Source organism: Leopardus geoffroyi, chromosome D4, assembly GCF_018350155.1.
Source record: "Leopardus geoffroyi isolate Oge1 chromosome D4, O.geoffroyi_Oge1_pat1.0, whole genome shotgun sequence".
Classification (NCBI taxonomy): Eukaryota; Metazoa; Chordata; class Mammalia; order Carnivora; family Felidae; genus Leopardus; species Leopardus geoffroyi.
In genome coordinates, this window is record NC_059342.1 from 84,327,526 (window position 1) to 84,346,793 (window position 19,268).

The 19,268-nt window shown below is 39.0% G+C and overlaps 1 protein-coding gene across 8 annotated transcripts in view; it reads left to right on the top strand.

Annotated features, from left to right (window-relative positions):
• GAPVD1 (GTPase activating protein and VPS9 domains 1) overlaps window positions 1-19,268 on the top strand; it is a 76,389-nt gene that overhangs the window by 27,797 nt on the left and 29,324 nt on the right. For 5 of the 8 annotated variants that reach the window (XM_045470479.1, XM_045470481.1, XM_045470482.1 and 2 more), the window contains exons 3-10: window positions 2,057-2,264; window positions 4,107-4,950; window positions 6,911-6,997; window positions 9,007-9,141; window positions 9,287-9,476; window positions 13,864-14,024; window positions 16,169-16,298; window positions 17,428-17,553. In XM_045470479.1, coding sequence (XP_045326435.1) covers window positions 2,080-2,264; window positions 4,107-4,950; window positions 6,911-6,997; window positions 9,007-9,141; window positions 9,287-9,476; window positions 13,864-14,024; window positions 16,169-16,298; window positions 17,428-17,553 — 1,858 coding nt within the window. In that variant the 5' untranslated portion in view covers window positions 2,057-2,079. The remainder of the gene's footprint in view (window positions 1-2,056; window positions 2,265-4,106; window positions 4,951-6,910; window positions 6,998-9,006; window positions 9,142-9,286; window positions 9,477-13,863; window positions 14,025-16,168; window positions 16,299-17,427; window positions 17,554-19,268) is intronic. The other 3 variants (XM_045470480.1, XM_045470483.1, XM_045470484.1) reach the window with 1 other exon arrangement.

Sequence of the window (19,268 nt, forward strand, 5' to 3'; positions counted from 1 at the left end):
TCAGACTGGGCAGGAGATGCTCTGGACCCCACCCTTGGGGAGGAGGCAGATGCCTCCTTAGCTGGAGGTTGGAACAGATTTGCGGCCAGCAAGTGAGTTTAGTGGCTGACCCTGAGGTACCCTGCCCAGGGACCTCATAACCCAATTCACACTACTCTCCCCTGTTTAAAAAAAAGATGTGGTCTGGCAGGCCTAGGTTCAAGGGCATGCATAACTTAAATAATAATGCTTTAAAATATGTGTGCTATTTCTATTTGTTTAGCTACTAGATAAACAAGAATTGTGTGAGTTTATTCCTGTGGCAAATATTTGTTTAATTCTTTAAAAAATTTTTTTTAATTCTAGAGTGAGAGTGGGAGTAGGGAGAAGGGAGACGGAGAGAGAGAGAATCTCAAGCAGGCTCTGTGCTCAGTGCTGAGCCTGATGCGGTGCTTGATCCCAGGACCCTGGAATAATGATCTGATCCAAAATAAAGAGTTGGACGCTCAACCGAATGAGCCATCCAGGTGCTCCAAATATTTGTTCAATCCTTGCTATGAACCAGGCCCTCTCCTCAGCCCTGAAGTTACAGCTGTGAGTGAATAAAACAGACAAGCCTTGGCCCTGGTGGCTCTTACCTTTAAGTGGGGAACCATACATACTCTAAGCATAATGAACATGCTAGTAGCTGTCTGTAATTTAATGCTAGACAGAGGCAAGTACTTTTTGAAAAGACTGGAAAAGGGAATAGGAAGGGATGGTTTCTATTTTAGGAGTTATCTGAGAAGGCCTTTCTAAATAGAAATTTGAGCAGAGAGACCTAAATGAAAGTACTAGCCTTGCAAAGATACCTAAAGGAATAGCGTTCCAGACAGAGATCATCAAATGCAGGGGCTTTGAAGAAGGGGCATGCTTGGCCTGTTCAAGCAAGGAAGCCAGTGTGTCTGGAGCTGTGTGAGCAAGGGTAGAATGGTAGGAGATGAGGTTGGAGAAGTAGCCAGGGGGTAGACCTTCAGATTTCATTCTAAATGTAAAATAAGGCTTTGGATGGTTTCTAGTAAGGGAATAAGGTGATCTGACTGACTTTTAAAGGATGCTCTGTGCTAGGTAGAGAATGGACTCTAGTAGTAACAAGAAAGGAAGCAGGGAAATCAGGAAGTGGTGGTTATAGACCTTTGGGTGAGAGATGATGGTGGAGGAGGTGGTGAGAAGTAGTCAGATTGGAGATGTATTTTAAAGATAGAGTCAAAAAATAATAATAAAAAAAAGTCAACAGGTTAGGTTGATTGCAATGTAAAAAGGAGCAGTCAAGGAAATTCTAGTGCTAATAAATAGACACTAGATTTGAAGGAAATACACAAGGTTTTTACTGAGGGTGTCTCTGAGCAGTGGCCTTATTAGGAACTTTCCTTTTTGCTTATCTGTATTTACCAGTGTTTCTTTTTTTTTTTTTTTTTTTAATTTTTTTTAACGTTTATTTATTTTTGAGACAGAGAGAGACAGAGCATGAACAGGGGAGGGGCAGAGAGAGAGGGAGACACAGAATCTGAAACAGGCTCCAGGCTCTGAGCTCTCAGCACAGAGCCCGACGCGAGGCTCGAACTCACAGACCGTGAGATCATGACCTGAGCTGAAGTCGGATGCTTGACCGACCGAGCCACCCAGGCGCCCCATCAGTGTTTCTATACTGAACCTGTAATGCTTCTGCAATAAATATATAGATTATTTTAAAATTAGAGTTAATCATAGTACTAAATGTAGCCTCGTTCTTTTGTTTTTTGTTAATTTTATTTTTGAGTGCGTGAGAGAGAGAGTGCAAGTGGAGGAGGGGGCAGACAGAGAGGGAGACAGAGGATCTAAGGCAGGCTCCGTGCTGACAGCAGAGAGCCTGATGCGGGGCTTGAACTCATAAATTGTGAGATCACGACCTGAGCCGAAGTCAGACACTTAACTGACTGAGCCGTCCAGGCACCCCTAAATGTAGCCTAATTCTTAATGTATTCTCCTACCCCTTTTGATTTTGGAAAACAATTTAAGTGACATCAAATTTTTAAATTTGTCTTTTTCCTCTTAGTGATTGTACCTGCCCTGCATTTGAAGATGGTGAAGCTGGATATTCATACTCTGGCCCATCACCTCAAGCAGGAACGATTATATGTAAACTCTGAGAAACAGCTCATTCAGAGGCTAAATGCAGATGTACTTAAGACGGCTGAAAAGTTGTATCGGACAGCGTGGATTGCTAAGCAACAGAGAATTAATTTGGACCGGCTTATCATAACCAGGTAAAGAAAAAGTTTTATGAACCACTGTAGTTCTGTGCTCACTGGTAACTGTAAATAATCTATTTCCTACAAAGTGCATGGTTTCAGACAGTTTGAGTCAACATTAAGGTGAGTTTTTGTCTATTAATTAAGCACTGTTACAGAGAATTACACCTTTAGTGTTAATATTTTATACCACATCAATTAATTTTGTCTCTTTATATATGTAACATTTTATTGTTGCTGAGAGTAAATTATCTTGTGTTCTACTTTTTTTCATTTTTTTAAGTAGGCTCCATACCCATCATGGGGCTTGAACTCATGACCTGAGATCAAGAGTTTCATGCTCTACCAAGTGAGGAAGCTAGGCACCTCTCTGCTTTCCTAATATTACTGTTGTTATTTTAGAGATGAAAAAATTTTTTTTGTAAATTTATTTATTTATTTTGAGAGAGAGAGAGAGTGCGTGCGTGCTTGTGCGTGCGTGCTTGTGCGTGCGTGCTTGTGCGTGCAGGCAGGGGAGAGGCAAAGAGGGAGAGAGAGAGAATCCCAAGCAGCTCAGAGCCCAAGGGGCTTGATCTCCAGAACCTGTGAAATTATGACCTGAGCTGAAATCAAGGGACACTTAACCGACTGAGCCATCCAGGCGAGTGACCCAGTTTTTAAGTAATCTCTACACCCAACGTGGGGCTTGAACTCATAACCCTGAGATGAAGAGTTGCATGTTCCACTGACTGAGCCAGCCAGACACGCCCTTTTTTCCTAATATTATTTAACATATAGTTGGCTCTTGAACAACAAATAGGTTTGACCTGGGCGGGTCCACTTATATGTGGATTTTTTAGAGTAAAGTACTATAAATGTATTTTTCTCTTCCTTATGATTTTCTTATGACGTTTTCTTTTCTCTAGCTTACTTTATTGTAAGAATACAATACAGTATATAATACATATAACATACAAAATATGTGTTAATCGACTTTATGTTATCTGTAAGGCTTTCTTCTGGTCAACAGTAGGCTATTAGCATTAAGTGTTTGAGGAGTCAGAAGTTTTATGTGGATTTTCCATTACACCTGGGGTCAGTGCCCCTGATGCCCTCATTGTTCAAGTGCCAACTGTATACATTTCCATGTTTTGATACTGTTTGTCTACTTCTTCGTTTAGAAATGTTTTTCACTGTGTTAATACCTTATTGTTCTATTGTTTTAAGAAGCAGTTTTTAACTGTAAGAAGAGTGGTGCTGAGGTATAACGTTGAGAAAAGCGAGACACAGAAAAGTACATACTGTATGATTCCATTTATGTGACATTGAAAAAAAATAGGACCAATCTTTGATGGTAGAAATCAGAATAATGGTGGGGCGCCTGGGTGGCTCAGTTGTTTGAGCATCCGACTTCGGCTCACGTGTTGATCTCACGGTTTGTGGGTTCGAGCCCCACGTTGGGCTCTGTGCTGACAGCTCAGAGCCTGCAGCCTACTTCGGATTCTGTGTCTCCTTCTCTCTCTGCCCCTCCCCTGCTTGCACTGTTTCACTCTGTCTCTCAAAAATAAATAAATGTAAAAAATAGAAATATAATTAAAAAAAGAAATCAGAATAATGGTTATTTTTTTGATACTTTTCATTGGACCTGATTTAATATGAGGAATTTGTCCTCCTTTGTACTTTTGGTTTTGCCTTTCTTTACACATTGAGATGCTGGTGGGCTGAAAGATTTGAGCACTTTGGAGTGATCTCATTGCTGGGACTATAATCAGTCTACGTTTCAGTGGAGTTGTAGTGGAGTTTCAGTGGAGTTTCAATGGAGTATATGTGTTATATTGTTGTTGATTTTGTTGTTTTGCTTGTCTGCTCATTTTTTAGTGCTGAAGCTTCCCCTGCTGAATGTTGCCAGCATGCCAAGATTTTGGAAGATACACAGTTTGTTGATGGATATAAGCAATTAGGATTTCAGGAGACTGCTTATGGAGAATTCTTGAGTCGATTAAGGGAAAATCCTCGTCTTATTGCCTCCTCTTTGGTTGCTGGGGAGAAACTTAATCAGGAGAACACACAAAGTGTTATTTACACAGTTTTTACCTCCCTCTATGGCAACTGCATTATGCAAGAAGATGAAAGCTACCTCCTTCAGGTTTTGAGATACTTGATTGAATTTGAACTTAAAGAAAGTGACAACCCCAGGCGACTTTTGAGGAGAGGAACTTGTGCCTTCAGCATCTTATTTAAACTTTTTTCTGAAGGACTGTTTTCTGCCAAACTTTTTCTCACAGCTACTTTACATGAGCCAATCATGCAACTACTTGTTGAAGATGAAGATCACCTGGAAACAGATCCGAACAAGCTAATCGAGAGGTTCTCCCCATCTCAACAGGAAAAACTCTTTGGAGAGAAAGGCTCAGATAGATTCAGGCAAAAGGTTCAAGAGATGGTGGATTCCAATGAAGCCAAACTGGTGGCTTTGGTGAACAAATTCATTGGTTATCTCAAACAGAACACATACTGCTTTCCACATAGTTTGAGGTGGATTGTGTCACAGATGTACAAAACCCTCTCCTGTGTAGATAGACTGGAAGTCGGGGAAGTCAGGGCAATGTGTACTGATCTCCTTTTGGCCTGCTTCATCTGTCCTGCAGTTGTCAATCCAGAACAGTATGGAATAATTTCTGATGCTCCTATTAATGAGGTGGCAAGATTTAATCTGATGCAGGTATGCTTTTGCTATTATTAGTGTGGCATTCAGTTGAAAATCATTTGATTCGGTAGATGGGAATAGAAAATACGATGATAATATTTATATATTCTTACCATTCCTTTGCCTCAAACTGCCTTAAATGTTTTCTTCTTAAGAAATGGAAGCAGTTATTATATTGGGATTTAAAAATATTGTCAAATATTTTAGTCATAAAATATTTTGTGTTAGTTTTTAAATAGAGTCCTCAGATTTGAATGTATAGTTGGTTAGATTGTCTAGAACAGGGCCACCGTCCCTTTCCCATGATTTCAAAACCTAGCATGATTGAAAATCTTTATACATCATTTTTTTTTTTTTTTTAATGTTTATTTTTGAGACAGAGAGAGACAGAGCATGAACGGGGGAGGGTCAGAGAGAGAGGGAGACAGAATCTGAAACAGGCTCCAGGCTCTGAGCAGTCAGAGCCCTTCGTGGGGCTTGAACTCACAGACCGCGAGATCGTGACCTGAGCCGAAGTCGGACGCTTAACCGACTGAGCCACCCAGGCGCCCCTATACATCATTTTCTATACATTGTTTAGTAGCAAAACTTAACTTGAACTCACATGAGGCTGTTTATCATCGTTATTCCATTTGCTGCTAATGAATATTCCTGTTTTGCTACAGAAATGTTAATACATTTGATTACAGAATGCCACCCTTGATACTGGCTGTGTTACATCTATGCACTGATCAGCCTTTCAAAAATTACAAATTTTGAAATCTGAAACTCTTCAGGACCTAAGAGTTTTAGAAGAGGAGTTCTGTGTGTGTATTAGCATTCCTTACCCGCCCCCCCCCCCCCGCCAATCATCTGAACTACTGAAATCATGTTATTTCTTTTTTCTTTAATTTTTTTTTTAACGTTTATTTATTTTTGAGACAGAGAGAGACAGAGCATGAACGGGGGAGGGGCAGCGAGAGAGGGAGACACAGAATCGGAAGCAGGCTCCAGGCTCTGAGCTGTCAGCACAGAGCCCGACGCGAGGCTCGAACTCACGGACCGTGAGATCGTGACCTGAGCTGAAGTCGGATGCTTAACCGACTGAGCCACCCAGGCGCCCCTGAAATCATGTTATTTCTTAAGAGAATCTTTTAATCATATCCTATCCCACAGAAATACTGTGAAGAAGAGACTGAGTTTATTTGGAATAGATTATATCTTTGGATGATTTTATTTTTAAACGATAAGCTTTTTTTTCATGGTTCTATTATATTGGTATGTTTAGCAATTAACTATAAAGAATCCCCAAAATAAAATTAAAATTTTTTTATTATCTGTGAAACACTAAATTTATTCTAAGATAGTGTAGTTGTAGTTTTTATTTTTGTTGTTCCAATAAAGATTGAGTCACTTATTTTCAAAATGAGCAAAAAGGGGAATTGTCCCAGATATTAAGATAATGCTATATGATATTAGTTTTCTCCAAAGTGTCTTTAAAGAGAGTAGATTAACAGTTCTCTCTTACCAGTAAGAAACTTGCTCTGTGAATTAATATTTACCTTCCAAGCAGCTATGTTCTGTAGGATTTTTAAATCTAGAAAAAAAAAAATCCTACCTTGAGTATTTTATGAACTATATAAGGGAAAAGTACTTCATATTAACTTGAAGTAGTTTGAATTTTTGCAAATGAATTTTAAGATTTCTAAATGTATGAAAAGTATAATATCAGAAACAAAGGTGTTGCATTTTTATTTCATATTGTCAGTATAATGTATAAAGCAAAATTTTCTGTTTATTGTCCATAACTCTTAATCTAAATATAGTAAAAGCTGATGTAGAGAAGATACACGTTTTATTTGGGACCCTCTTTTGCATGCTTGGTCAGATTGTGTACTATGAAACAGATGTTTAGACTAGAATGGAAGTGCTTTCATAGAGAAGAATCTGTAAGTATCTATAGCCTGTGTCTCCCTGCTACTGCTTTGGGTTGCAGGTTGGCCGCCTTTTGCAGCAATTGGCAATGACTGGCTCTGAAGAGGGAGACCCCCGGACAAAGAGCAGCCTTGGAAAATTTGACAAAGTAAGAATGAATACTGTCTCGTGTGAAATACTATTTATAGACAATTTTGCCATAGTATTAGTGAACTTAACTACTGTCTTTATTGTCTTTCGGTGGTGTATAAATTAAATATTCATTTCAGTTACCCTTGGTATAGCCATAGAAGGATACAATATTGGATCGGCAGCATTCATTTTTTTCATTTTAGAGAGAGAGAGCGTGTGCATGTGTGAGCGGGAGAGAGAGGTGGGAAGGAGGGTGGGGAAGGGAGGGAATGGAATCTCAAGCAAGCTCCACGCTCAGGGAGGAGCCCGATGCACGGCTCAATTCCATGACCCTGGGATCATGACCTGAGCTGAAATCAAGAGTTGGACACTCAACTGACTGAGCCACCCAGGCACCCTGGATGAGCAATATTTAAAGGAAGATGTCATGGGGCACCTGGGTAGCTCATGCTGAGCGTGGAGCCTGCTTGAGATTCTCTCCTTCTCTCCCTCTGCCCCTCTCTCCTGCTCTTGTGTATGTGCACACACACTCTCTCTTTCTCTCTCTAAAATACAAAAAGTTTAAAAATGATGATGTCACTAGAGATTACTTATTCTCAATTAATGAAGTGTTGAGGAGATGCCATAAGAGAGCCAAAGAGCTATTATTTTAAAAAGTTTAAGGCATCTGGCTGGCTTAGTGGGTAGAGCATGTAACTCAATCTCAGGGTTGTGAGTTCAAGCCCCATGTTGGGTGTAGAGATTACTTTAAAAAAATTGAAAATGTTTAAGTAAATAAATAGTTTTATTTTTTAAAAAGTCACTAAAGTTGGGTGCCTGGGTGGCTCAATTGGTTAAGCATCTGACTTTGACTCAGGTCATAATCTCACAGTTCGTGAGTTAGAGCCCCATATTGGATTCTCTGCTATCAGTGGAGGGCCCACTTTGGATCCTCTGTCCCCTTCTCTCTCTCTGCCCTTCCCCTGCTCACGTTCTCTCGCAAAAATAAAAACTAAAACATTTTTTTAATAAGTTACTAAAGCAAACAAGAGATAATTGTATAAAGTGTATTTCATAAGTATGTTTTATGGCATTGTTCACTTTAATTAAATTAGATTTTAATTAATCATAGTCAAGTAGGCTATACATTCTACTTTGTTTAAAATTCAGGGGCGCCTGGGTGGTGCAGTCGGTTAAGCGTCCGACTTCAGCCAGGTCACGATCTCACGGTCCGTGAGTTCGAGCCCTGCGTCAGGCTCTGGGCTGATGGCTCAGAGCCTGGAGCCTGTTCCCGATTCTGTGTCTCCCTCTCTCTCTGCCCCTCCCCCATTCATGCTCTGTCTCTCTCTGTCCCAAAAATAAATAAACGTTGAAAAAAAAAAAAAACTTAAAAAAAAAATTCAGAGGTTATATAGTTAAATTCTCCTTCCACCTCTGATTTCTAGCCTTTATTTCCTCCCCAAGATTCTTCTTCTTTTTTTCTTTTTTAATGTTTATTTATTTATTTTGAGAGAGAAGGAGAAAGCACGTGCATGTGTGTAGTAGGGGCAGAGGGAGAGGAGAGAGAGGATCCCAAGCAGGCTCCATGCTGCCAGTGCAGAGCTGGATGCGGGGCTCAGTCTCATGAACTTGTGAGATCATGACCTGAGCCAGAATCAAGACTCGGATGCCTAACCAACTGAGCCGAGCCACCCAGGCACCCTTCCTCCCCAAAAGGTTCTTGATGTTCTCAGTCTTTTATGTTTTCTTCAAGAGGTCTATATGTAAACAAGCAAACTCTTACATATATTTTCCTAGTCACCCCATCCCTCCCTTTTCACAAATGGTGGTGTAGTGTGCACTGTTCTGTGTCATGTTTGTTTCACTTACCAGAATTTTGTGTAGACAATTCTATATTAATTCATGAAGAGTTTAATTTGTTTCAATGTTGGGTTTAATATAATTTTCAAGAATAACTTTTTGCATGCTTGTCCCCCTTGATTAGACATTTTGTTCCCTTATTTTAAAGGGGAAATATTTCACTTTGATTTTTTCCCTGTTTAACAGAGCTGTGTTGCTGCTTTCCTTGATGTTGTGATTGGGGGCCGTGCAGTGGAGACCCCTCCAATGTCCTCCGTTAATCTTCTGGAAGGATTGAGCAGAACTGTGGTTTATATAACCTACAGTCAGCTTATTACTCTGGTAATGGCTTTATTCTTTAATAGGATTTTCTCAAAAGTCATTTATCTAAGCATGGGCAGAGTCATAGATGAGTACATTGTGTGAGAAATATATATTGTATTTGAAAAATTGATCTCACTAGCTAACGTCCTTTTACTTTTGCCAGGTGAATTTTATGAAGAGTGTAATGTCTGGAGATCAGCTAAGAGAAGATAGGATGGCTCTTGACAATTTATTGGCAAACCTGCCCCAGGCAAAGCCAGGAAAAAGTAGCAGTTTAGAAATGACTCCCTATAATACTCCTCAGCTGTCTCCAGCAACCACTCCAGCAAATAAGAAGAATCGATTGCCTATAGGTAAAGAGAATTTCTCATATTCAGGCTCTCCTTAAATTTAGTATATATATATTTTTTTGGCTTTTGTTTCTGTTCAGTGTTTTGCAATATGGTTTTGAATAATTTGGGAAAGGCTTTCTCTTTATGTTTACTGATACTAATGCAATTTTTAAAAATTACACCAGGGGCGCCTGGGTGGCGCAGTCGGTTAAGCGGCCGACTTCGGCTCAGGTCACGATCTCGCGGTCCGTGAGTTCGAGCCCCGCGTCGGGCTCTGGGCTGATGGCTCAGAGCCTGGAGCCTGTTTCCGATTCTGTGTCTCCCTCTCTCTCTGCCCCTCCCCCGTTCATGCTGTGTCTCTCTCTGTCCCAAAAATAAACGTTGAAAAAAAAATTAAAAAAAAAAAATAAATAAAAAAAATAAAAAAATAAAAATTACACCAATTAGTTATGGTTTATGAGTAAGTTCTAGCTTTATCTAGACCTACTTTTCATAATTAATTGAGATCATGCCACCAACAGTATACTTTGATTATATTTTACTAACTTTTCTTGGAAATCTGGATGTGCCATTTGTTATAAGTAGTCAGTATTTGGATTATGTAGCCCTGTCCTTTGTTCAAAGTTCTAAATAATAAAATAATAACTTAGTAGTTTCTGTCAGTAAAGTGGGAAATACACAGTTACTATTTCCCCAATATTGGTTTTTTTGTTTTTGTTTTTGTTTTTTTTAACATTTATTTATTTTTGAGACAGAGAGAGAGCATGAACGGGGGAGGGTCAGAGAGAGAGGGAGAAACAGAATCCGAAACAGGCTCCAGGCTCTGAGCTGTCAGCACAGAGCCCAATGCGGGGCTCGAACTCACAGACTGCGAGATCATGACCTGAGCTGAAGTCGGACGTTTAACCAACTGAGCCACCCAGGCGCCCCCCCAATATTGTTAATAATATTTTATCAAGTGAGCTAAGATACCTTTATTTTATAAAATAAAGTTTCTTTTTATTTAGTCAAGCTTATTTAAAACAATTGGGTTTAATTAAGTTCTTTTCACCTAGTAAACTTCAATTATCTATCTGTACACACACTCACCCAAATTGATTCAGCATTACCATGTACCAGACTCTGGATGAGCACTTTATAGATGTAGTTTCATTTAATCATGCAAAATGTCCCCACAAAAAGAGTAGGTATAATCACTATCCTGCGGGGTAGGGTTGGGGGCACTGTGTTGGACACTGGGAATGCAGAGAGCGTTAGGATAGGCTGCTACTCTCTAGTTGCTGATAGTCTATTGGGGAGAATAAGAGGAGACCATTTCCCTTCATTATACTAAGTGTCTGATGGAGATAAGCATGCATGGAGGTTTATGGGGCACCCATGTTGTCCAAGTGGTGATAATGTCAGGAGATGATCCTAGAACAGGTGAAGCTAATACTTTCTCTTGAAGGATGAATGGGAGTGAGACAAAATAGCCAAGACAGGGAGGGAAAGAGTGTTTAGGCCAAGAGAGCAGTATTTTAGTGCCATTTTTTTAATGAAAATGAGGAGGAGCTCAGCAAGTTAGTAAACATGAATAGGTACTTTATTTTATACATTTTACAGAATGGGATTTCATTTTTAAACTTCCATGAGCTGATTTGTTACGAACTGTTGATTTCTTTTTAATTTTTTTAAATGTTTATTTTTGAGAGAGAGAGACAGATTGCAAGCAGGGTAGGGGCAGAGAGAGGGAGACACAGAATCTGAGGCAGGCTCCAGGCTCTGAGCTGTCAGCACAGAGCTCAGTGTGGGACTTGAACTCATGAACTGTGATCACTACCTGAGCTGAAGTTGGACGCTTAACCGACTGAGCCACCCAGGCGCCCCAAGAATTGTCAGTTTCTTAAAATTAATCCATCTTACATTTAATAGAATAATATCAACAAGAATATGATATCATATTCTTCAAGTCTTTGGCTTTCATCATCCTGAAATGTCAGTTTTCAGAATTAAAAATAGAAAAAAGATGAATTTTGACACTGGGTGATTTTTTTTTTTGACACTTGGGGATTTTTAATATTATAGCCTATTTGCACTTTTTTAACAAGAAATGAATGATTTTTGGTAAATCAGAGATTTTTTTCCTCCATTGTTCACTCCTGCATATGAGTTCTTTCATTTCTTGTCATCTAGAAGTGTCATTAAATATGGGTATAACGGAAAGTAAATATTCAGATGTTTGCCCCATATACTTTGTATAGTCGTATGACCTGGTCACTGAATTTATTTCATATTTTTAAAAAATGTGCCCATTATTCAGAGGGTTGATTTTCTTTCTGTTTAATGCTTTTGCAACCCAGGACAACAGTTAGCAGCCATCACTGTCTGGGATTCCTCAGCCACTAATCTAACTGCTCATATTACTCTAGTAACTCCATTTTGTGCGTAATAGGCTGTTCTTCCTCTTCTTATATAACTTTCATTTAAGAAATAGTTTATGAAACTGTGCTCTGTGTGCATGTTGCTTTTGCTTTATGTAAATTGCTATATGGATTTTTATTACTTGCATTTTTATAAATTATAAAGTTTGTTGCTTAAGATTCATAAGTTGTTCATGAAGTTGAATTTAATTTCACAGTTCGTTAGAAAACAGTGAGTGAGGGTCAGCAAATAAAGGTGGGAGTGAACCTGGGTTACACTTTGGGAAATTGATGTGTGCTCTGAATTTTGAAAGTAAGAGTGATGAATGAACACATCTACAGCATTGTGTAGAGAGGATTCTTTATAATTCTGTCTTCAAGTAGGTCAACTTTCATTCAAAGTGAGGTTGAAAGACTTGTTGCTACAGAGCGTTTTTGCTTTATATCTGTACTTTTGATTATTTTGCACTGAAATAGAATTTCTGTTTAGTATTCTAGTTGTACCAAATTTTATTGCCCTCTGAAAGAAAATTGAATTTATCACAGGAGACTTAAACTTGTAGAGAAATTGTCAAACTAAGTCTTTCGGTGTCTAAAAGTTCTTGTAAGATGTGTGGGATGGATTATTTGTTGTATTTTTTTTTAAGTTTATTTATTTTGAGAGAGAGAGAGAGAGAGAGTGTGTGCAAGCAGGGGAGGGGCAGAGAGAGAGAGAGATACAGACAGACAGAGAATCCCAAGCAGGCTCTGCCCTGCCAGTGCGGAACCCTACCTACGGCTTGAACCCACGAACCTGAGAGATCATCACCTGAGCCAAAAACGAGTCAGATGCCCAACCAACTCAGCCACCCAGGCGCCCTGACAGATTATTTTAGAAAAAAGTATTACTTGTGTACTTATAGGTAGGAGGAAGAAAAATCCCAAAATAATTAGATTTTTTACTAATTTAGAATGTTTCCATAAAGCAGAGGAGAAACTTCTATTCAAACATAGGGAAATCTTTTTTTCTGCATCTTTGAAAAGAAGTTAATACTTTTCAGGAAAATCAATGTGTTTTCAAAAACTGATTCTGATTTTGCCAACGATTGTCTAATTAGTATATGTTATATGGCTAGCAGATTTCTATATGAAATTTTCTTTTTGATGTTAATTCATTTTTGAGAGAGAGAGAGAGAGAACGAGAGTGAGAGTGAGCACAGGGGAGGGACAGAGAGAGAGACACACACACAGAATCTGAACCAGGCTCCAGGCTCCCAGCTGTCAGCATAGAGCCCAGTGTGGGCCTAGAACTCATGAACCATGAGATCATGACCTGAGCCGAAGTCAGACGCTTAACCGACTGAGCCACTCAGGCGCCCCTCTATATGAAATTTTCAAATGATTGTAAGTTCAGTTATTAGTATGGGAGACCTGTGGCAGTTCAGTCATTTTCCAGGAGAAAGAGTTGAAGGTACACTGATAAGAAATAAGGTAATGCTTTTTTTGTCACCCCAAGTCTTCAGTTGAGAGAAGTGTTTGCTGTTCTGCAGGTGCGCTCATCTGTGTGTCACTTCCTGGCAGGTGCACACAGATCAAAGTTTCTATCAGTTTTGTTTTAAATCTTTTTTTTTTTTTTAATTTTTTTTTAATGTTTATTTATTTTTTGAGACAGAGACAGAGCATGAACAGGGGAGGGTCAGAAAGAGAGGGAGACACAGAATCCGAAGCAGGCTCCAGGCTCTGAACTGTCAGCACAGAGCCTGACGCGGGGCGTGAACTCACAGACGGTGAGATCATGACCTGGTCCACCCAGGCGCCCCTGTTTCTATCAGTTTTGAAGGAGGATCTGTGTTAGTTATCAGCAGAGAACTAGGAAGGTGGAGGGTTTTGTTTTGATTCATATTCTCACCACCCTTTGTGCATATGCAAAAGTCCTACATTAATAGAAAATATATTTTTGTGTTTAGTGTACCATTTTCTTTGTTTTGTCTTGTTCTCTAAATTATTGTATTTGAAAATCTTTTTATTAGCAACTCGGAGTAGAAGCCGCACCAATGTGCTAATGGACTTACATATGGACCATGAAGGGTCATCTCAAGAAACCATCCAGGAAGTGCAGCCAGAAGAGGTGTTGGTCATTTCCTTAGGGACAGGTCCCCAGCTCACTCCAGGGATGATGTCGGAAAATGAGGTATGAACGTATTGTTACATTTAACTTATAGCCATCAGTGTTAAGAAACTTACTTCTTTTTTCTAGTTAATGGTTTCTTGTATAAGTCAGTATGTGTTTGATGAATGCATTAAATGCCAAATTCCCTATGAACGCTTCAGGGGCCTTTCACATTAACATATCAATAGCACTGTCATTGGTGATTAGGTCCACACCAGGAGGAATTTTCCTAATAGTATAGAAGAGATAGGAAGCTGGGAAATTGTGGTATGGACATTGACCTGTAGGAAATTTTTTTTCTTTTCTTTTTAATGATAAACTAGTGGTATTGCTGCTTTAAAGAGCCAGACATTCTTTAGAAATATTTTCTGTTCTTTGGTTGGTTAGGAAGAAATGGAAGAGATAACTGAAAAGAAAACTAAGAAAGTAAAATATTTTGAAGAAATGGAGTTGGGGTGTGGGCATCACTTTTAAGATATTTGTAAACAGAAGAGCTTGGGACAGAGGCAAAAGGAAAGAAGAAGTATAAAAGAAGCATCATTTTGTATTCAACAGTGACTGCTTATTAGTCAAGAAAAATTCCTGGCCTGGGACAAAGGGACCAGTTATAGTGGTTGATAAAGTGACGATGGTGGTTGGTAAGGCGGTGTTTGGAACTGTGGCATGACCCATACGAAAGAATTCTGTCAAACTCCAGAACTCTGTCCACACACACAAACACACACACACACAAATGAGCTGGCAAAAACCACACACACACACACACACACACACACACACACACACACACACACAAATGAGCTGGCAAAAACTGTCAGAATCAACTTTTTAGGAACTCCAGAATGTAATAAAAGCCTTACCAGAACCAGGGGAATGCTGAATGAGGAAAAACAACCACTGAATTTCAGCCAGGGAACTCTGTGGCACTTTGCCTCCCCGTTAGCCTTCCCCCAGCTCACAGTTCTGGCAGCCTCGAGGACAGCAGCCTGTATCCCCTTGCAGGGCAGTCTCTCCACTGTGGTAGGAGGAGCCTTTTGTTTGCCGTTAATCAAATCGCTCTCTAGACCTTTGGATAGATTTTTCCTGAAGATTCTTTACACATTGCTCACTAGGAGTTTAAAGATCCAAGTTATCTTAAAAATACAAAATGTAAAAGTTTTATGTCCACGTTTAATTTCCAGCAAGTAGGAAAAAAAATCTATTTTTAAATGACTTTAAAAGCATCACCAGAGTAAATGTATAGAGTCGTTAAAAACCCTTTAATTTACTCATTTAAATGCAGGGCCAAAAGCACCTAGAGCGGTTGTTTGTTTTTCCTTTTCAAGGGAGGATACTATTCTTCCTTCATGTTTTACCAGTAGCCTAGGAGCACGGTGGCTGTGATTTTGAGTTCCGGGTGTGCTTAAAACATGCTGACTTCCAGCAAAGCCCTCAATTCTTCATTCAGTTGAAGATACACATATAAAGCTGAGTTACGAGGCTTGTGGGGATTGAAAAGTAATTATGTTATTTGGGAGTCATCTAACAAATAGAAAACATTTTTAAAAGGCCATCAGCTCTAAGCTAGAGATGGCTCTGAAAACACTGTAGCTTCTGGTATGGACTTTTGTGGCTGTGTATATGGTGATCAAGGCAAGGTTCAAACTAGACTGATTGAATTCTGATGCCTACAGGATAGTCTGTTCCTATGTTTTCTTTCTGTTGAATTAGTTTTTTAACTTTTGAAAAAATGTACTGCAAATTTAATGTGATTTTACCGTGCAAAATGATTTCTGTGCATTTTTTTATTTAACCCTCAACAACTCCATGGCATGCATACTGTTACTATTGCTGTTTTAGAAATCAAGAAACTGAGGTTTAGGGTAAATAAATTTACCCAAGATTACATAGTTGGTATATGGCAGAACCAGACAGACCCCACTGCTGATTCCGAAGCCTTTTGATTTTTATGATGCTACCCACCAGTCACTGATACCTGATTGTTCAATCTCTGACACTGGGTGGTGGAAAGGCATAGGTTCAGGTTTTTTTTAACTGATATACTTTTATTCTAGGGGTACTTAAAAGCTTGATCAGAATCTCGTAATATGCATTTGTTGCAGTCTGTTTTCATATCAGTAATCTGTCTTTCAGTTGTGATAAACCAAAGGCATTTTGTTTTTCAGGTCCTAAACATGCAACTTTCGGATGGAGGACAAGGAGATGTCCCTGTCGATGAAAACAAACTCCACGGTAAACCTGATAAAACCTTGCGCTTTTCCCTCTGCAGTGATAATCTGGAAGGAATATCTGAAGGTGAAGGGTTACTTCATTCAAAGAGTTGTGTGATTCAAGTAATACTTTGTTTTGCGATCTTTAAAGGAGCCTTATAAATTATAATTATACCATCTGTTCCTCTCCCTGGGGAGAGTAATGAAGTTTTCCTCTAATGATCTTGAACAGTTGGCTATAAAGATTGTTTCTAGAATAAATTAAGATTTTAAGAAAAAAATTAAAAAAAAAAGATTGCAAGAGACCTTTGATCGTATACAATGGAGAAGATATGTCTTTATTGAGGCTTGAATAATACCAAGTTTCTGTAGTATTGATATACCAATGCTTATAGAGCTCCTTTACAGGATAATGCATGTCTAAGTGGGAAATAAATGGACTCACTAGTATTTCAGGATGTTGTGTATACTTTTAATGTTCTGTATTTCTTTATTCACACACTCATACCTTGATAAAGCAGGAAGATAGAATGGAAGTAGGAATAAAATAGAAAGTTGAAAGCTAAGATTGAGAATTCATCATTTCATGGACAAGGACAAACTTTTTTAATGAAAAAAGCCCAAGTTTACTATCATTTCAAACATAAAATAATAACTTCTTTTTCTCTAACTTTCCAGAATAGGTAGTATATAGTCATTCTAGAAAATGCAGAACATAAATGGAATCATCTGTAATTTTACCATTCTATTAGTAACAGCATTTTGGTTTATTTATAGCCAAATTAGGTTTATGTTTTTTTGTAACCATTTTTTCTCTAACAGTATAGCAGTGATATTTCTCTTTGTAATTTAACATTCTTAAATAGCCTAGGTTTTTAATTTTTTTTTCTTTAACTTCAAATTGGCATAATTTACTTAAACATTCTTCTGTGGTTAAACATATAGGTTGCTTCCACTTTTCAAGAATTATAAGAAGCCCTTCAACAAGTGACCTTACATGAATTTTTGAATTGTTTTCTTAGGATAAATTCTTAGAAGCACAATTGCTGGCTTAAAGAGCATTTATATTTTTAAGGTACAAATGCAGTATTAAAAACACCTTAATCAAAACAAATGAAAGCATCTTAATCTGTTGTCTGTTATCAAGGCATGAAAAGTTGCATGGTGGCTCATGAGTATTAAAAAGCTCACTCACAGTTGAAACATTTCTCTAGGTCCTTCAAATCGCTCCAATTCGGTATCTTCTCTAGACCTGGAAGGAGAGTCTGTATCAGAACTTGGAGCAGGACCTTCTGGGAGCAATGGAGTCGAAGCTCTACAGCTATTGGAGCATGAGCAAGGTAAAGTTAAGTTGAACACAGTTGCTCAAGTAGCAGAGAATTTACCTGGTTGCGAGATAAACTGTGTTTCCATGTAGGCAAGCTGTGTTCAGTAAAAGAATAAATTTAAGCTGATTATATAATGACCGTTAAACCTGCATTTATACATGGTTCTTTGAGTTCCTAAAAATGTTTGGTTGGTAAATGAATTTTTTAGGCTTAAATTACATAGAATAATTAAAATGAATTGCTTGAATTCTATAATATTTGGCATTTTAGTTCTGTAGTACTGACATTTTAAAGGATACGAAGATAAATACTTAGGGCTTAAGGAACTTACGATAGGGAGAGGATGGTACACAAATAATTAACAGTATCATAAAAGTGCTTTAGCAGTTCTGAGTTAGAGATACATGTGGCTTAAAGTGTAGGGAAAAGCTTAGTGGGGAAAAAATGCTAGCCTTAAAGTCTGGCTGGCATTGTGTTGGCAGAAACCAAAGACAGGGCATTCTAGGTGAAGGAATAGAGTAGTATAAGCAAGTCATAGAGGTGGGAAACCATAGTACTTACTCAGGAACTAGCAAGTAGGGGAATAATGTGGGGTAAGGACTGAGAAGTAGATGGATCCCTTTTGTGCTCTAGGAAGATTAGTTTGAAAAAGTTGTTTGGATTTGTCCATTTAAAGATCATGGGGAGCCTGGGTGGCTCAGTCAGTTAAGCATCCGATTCTTTTTTTTTTTAATTTTTTTTTTTTTTCAACGTTTATTTATTTTTGGGACAGAGAGAGACAGAGCATGAACGGGGGAGGGGCAGAGAGAGAGGGAGACACAGAATCGGAAACAGGCTTCAGGCTCTGAGCCATCAGCCCAGAGCCTGACGCGGGGCTCGAACTCACGGACGGCGAGATCGTGACCTGGCTGAAGTCGGACGCTTAACCGACTGCGCCACCCAGGCGCCCCAAGCATCCGATTCTTTTTTTTAACGTTTATTTATTTTTGAGACAGAGAGACAGAGCATGAACGGGGGAGGGGCAGAGAGAGAGGGAGACACAGAATCGGAAGCAGGCTACAGGCTCTGAGCCATCAGCCCAGAGCCTGACGCGGGGCTCGAACTCACAGACCGCGAGATCGTGACCTGAGCTGAAAGTCGGACGCTTAACCGACTGAGCCACCCAGGCGCCCCATGCATCCGATTCTTGATTTAGGCTCAGGTCATGATCTCACAGTTCGTGGGATCGAGCCCCACCTGGGGCTCTGCACTGGCATTGTGGAGCCTGTTTGGGATTCTCTCTCTCCCCCTTTGTCTCTGTCCCTGCCCTGTTCATTCTCTCTTTCTCTCTCTCTCTCTAATAAGAAATAAATAAACTTAAAAAAAAGATCACTGATGGCCTTCAAAGGAGTGTTGATGCAGATCAACTGGGTCTGTGGCAATGATTCTGAGACCTGAGTGAGCATAGAAATTACCTGGGAAATAAAAAAAAAAAAAAGGCCATTTCCCATATCTCATTTCCAGAAATCCTGGTGCAGTCCATTTTTAGAAAGGAAAAGAGCATTGCTAGTTGGGATATGTGTGGCTTGAATAAATGTAATGTTAAATTTTACTGAATTAGTTTGTCCTTGTATCAATTAGGTTTAAATTTTCTGCAAATAAGAGAGAAACCTAAAATAGTAGCTTAAGACAGAAGTTGAAAGAATATCACCTTTTTTTTTTTTTTTTTTTTTTTTTTTAGTTTATGT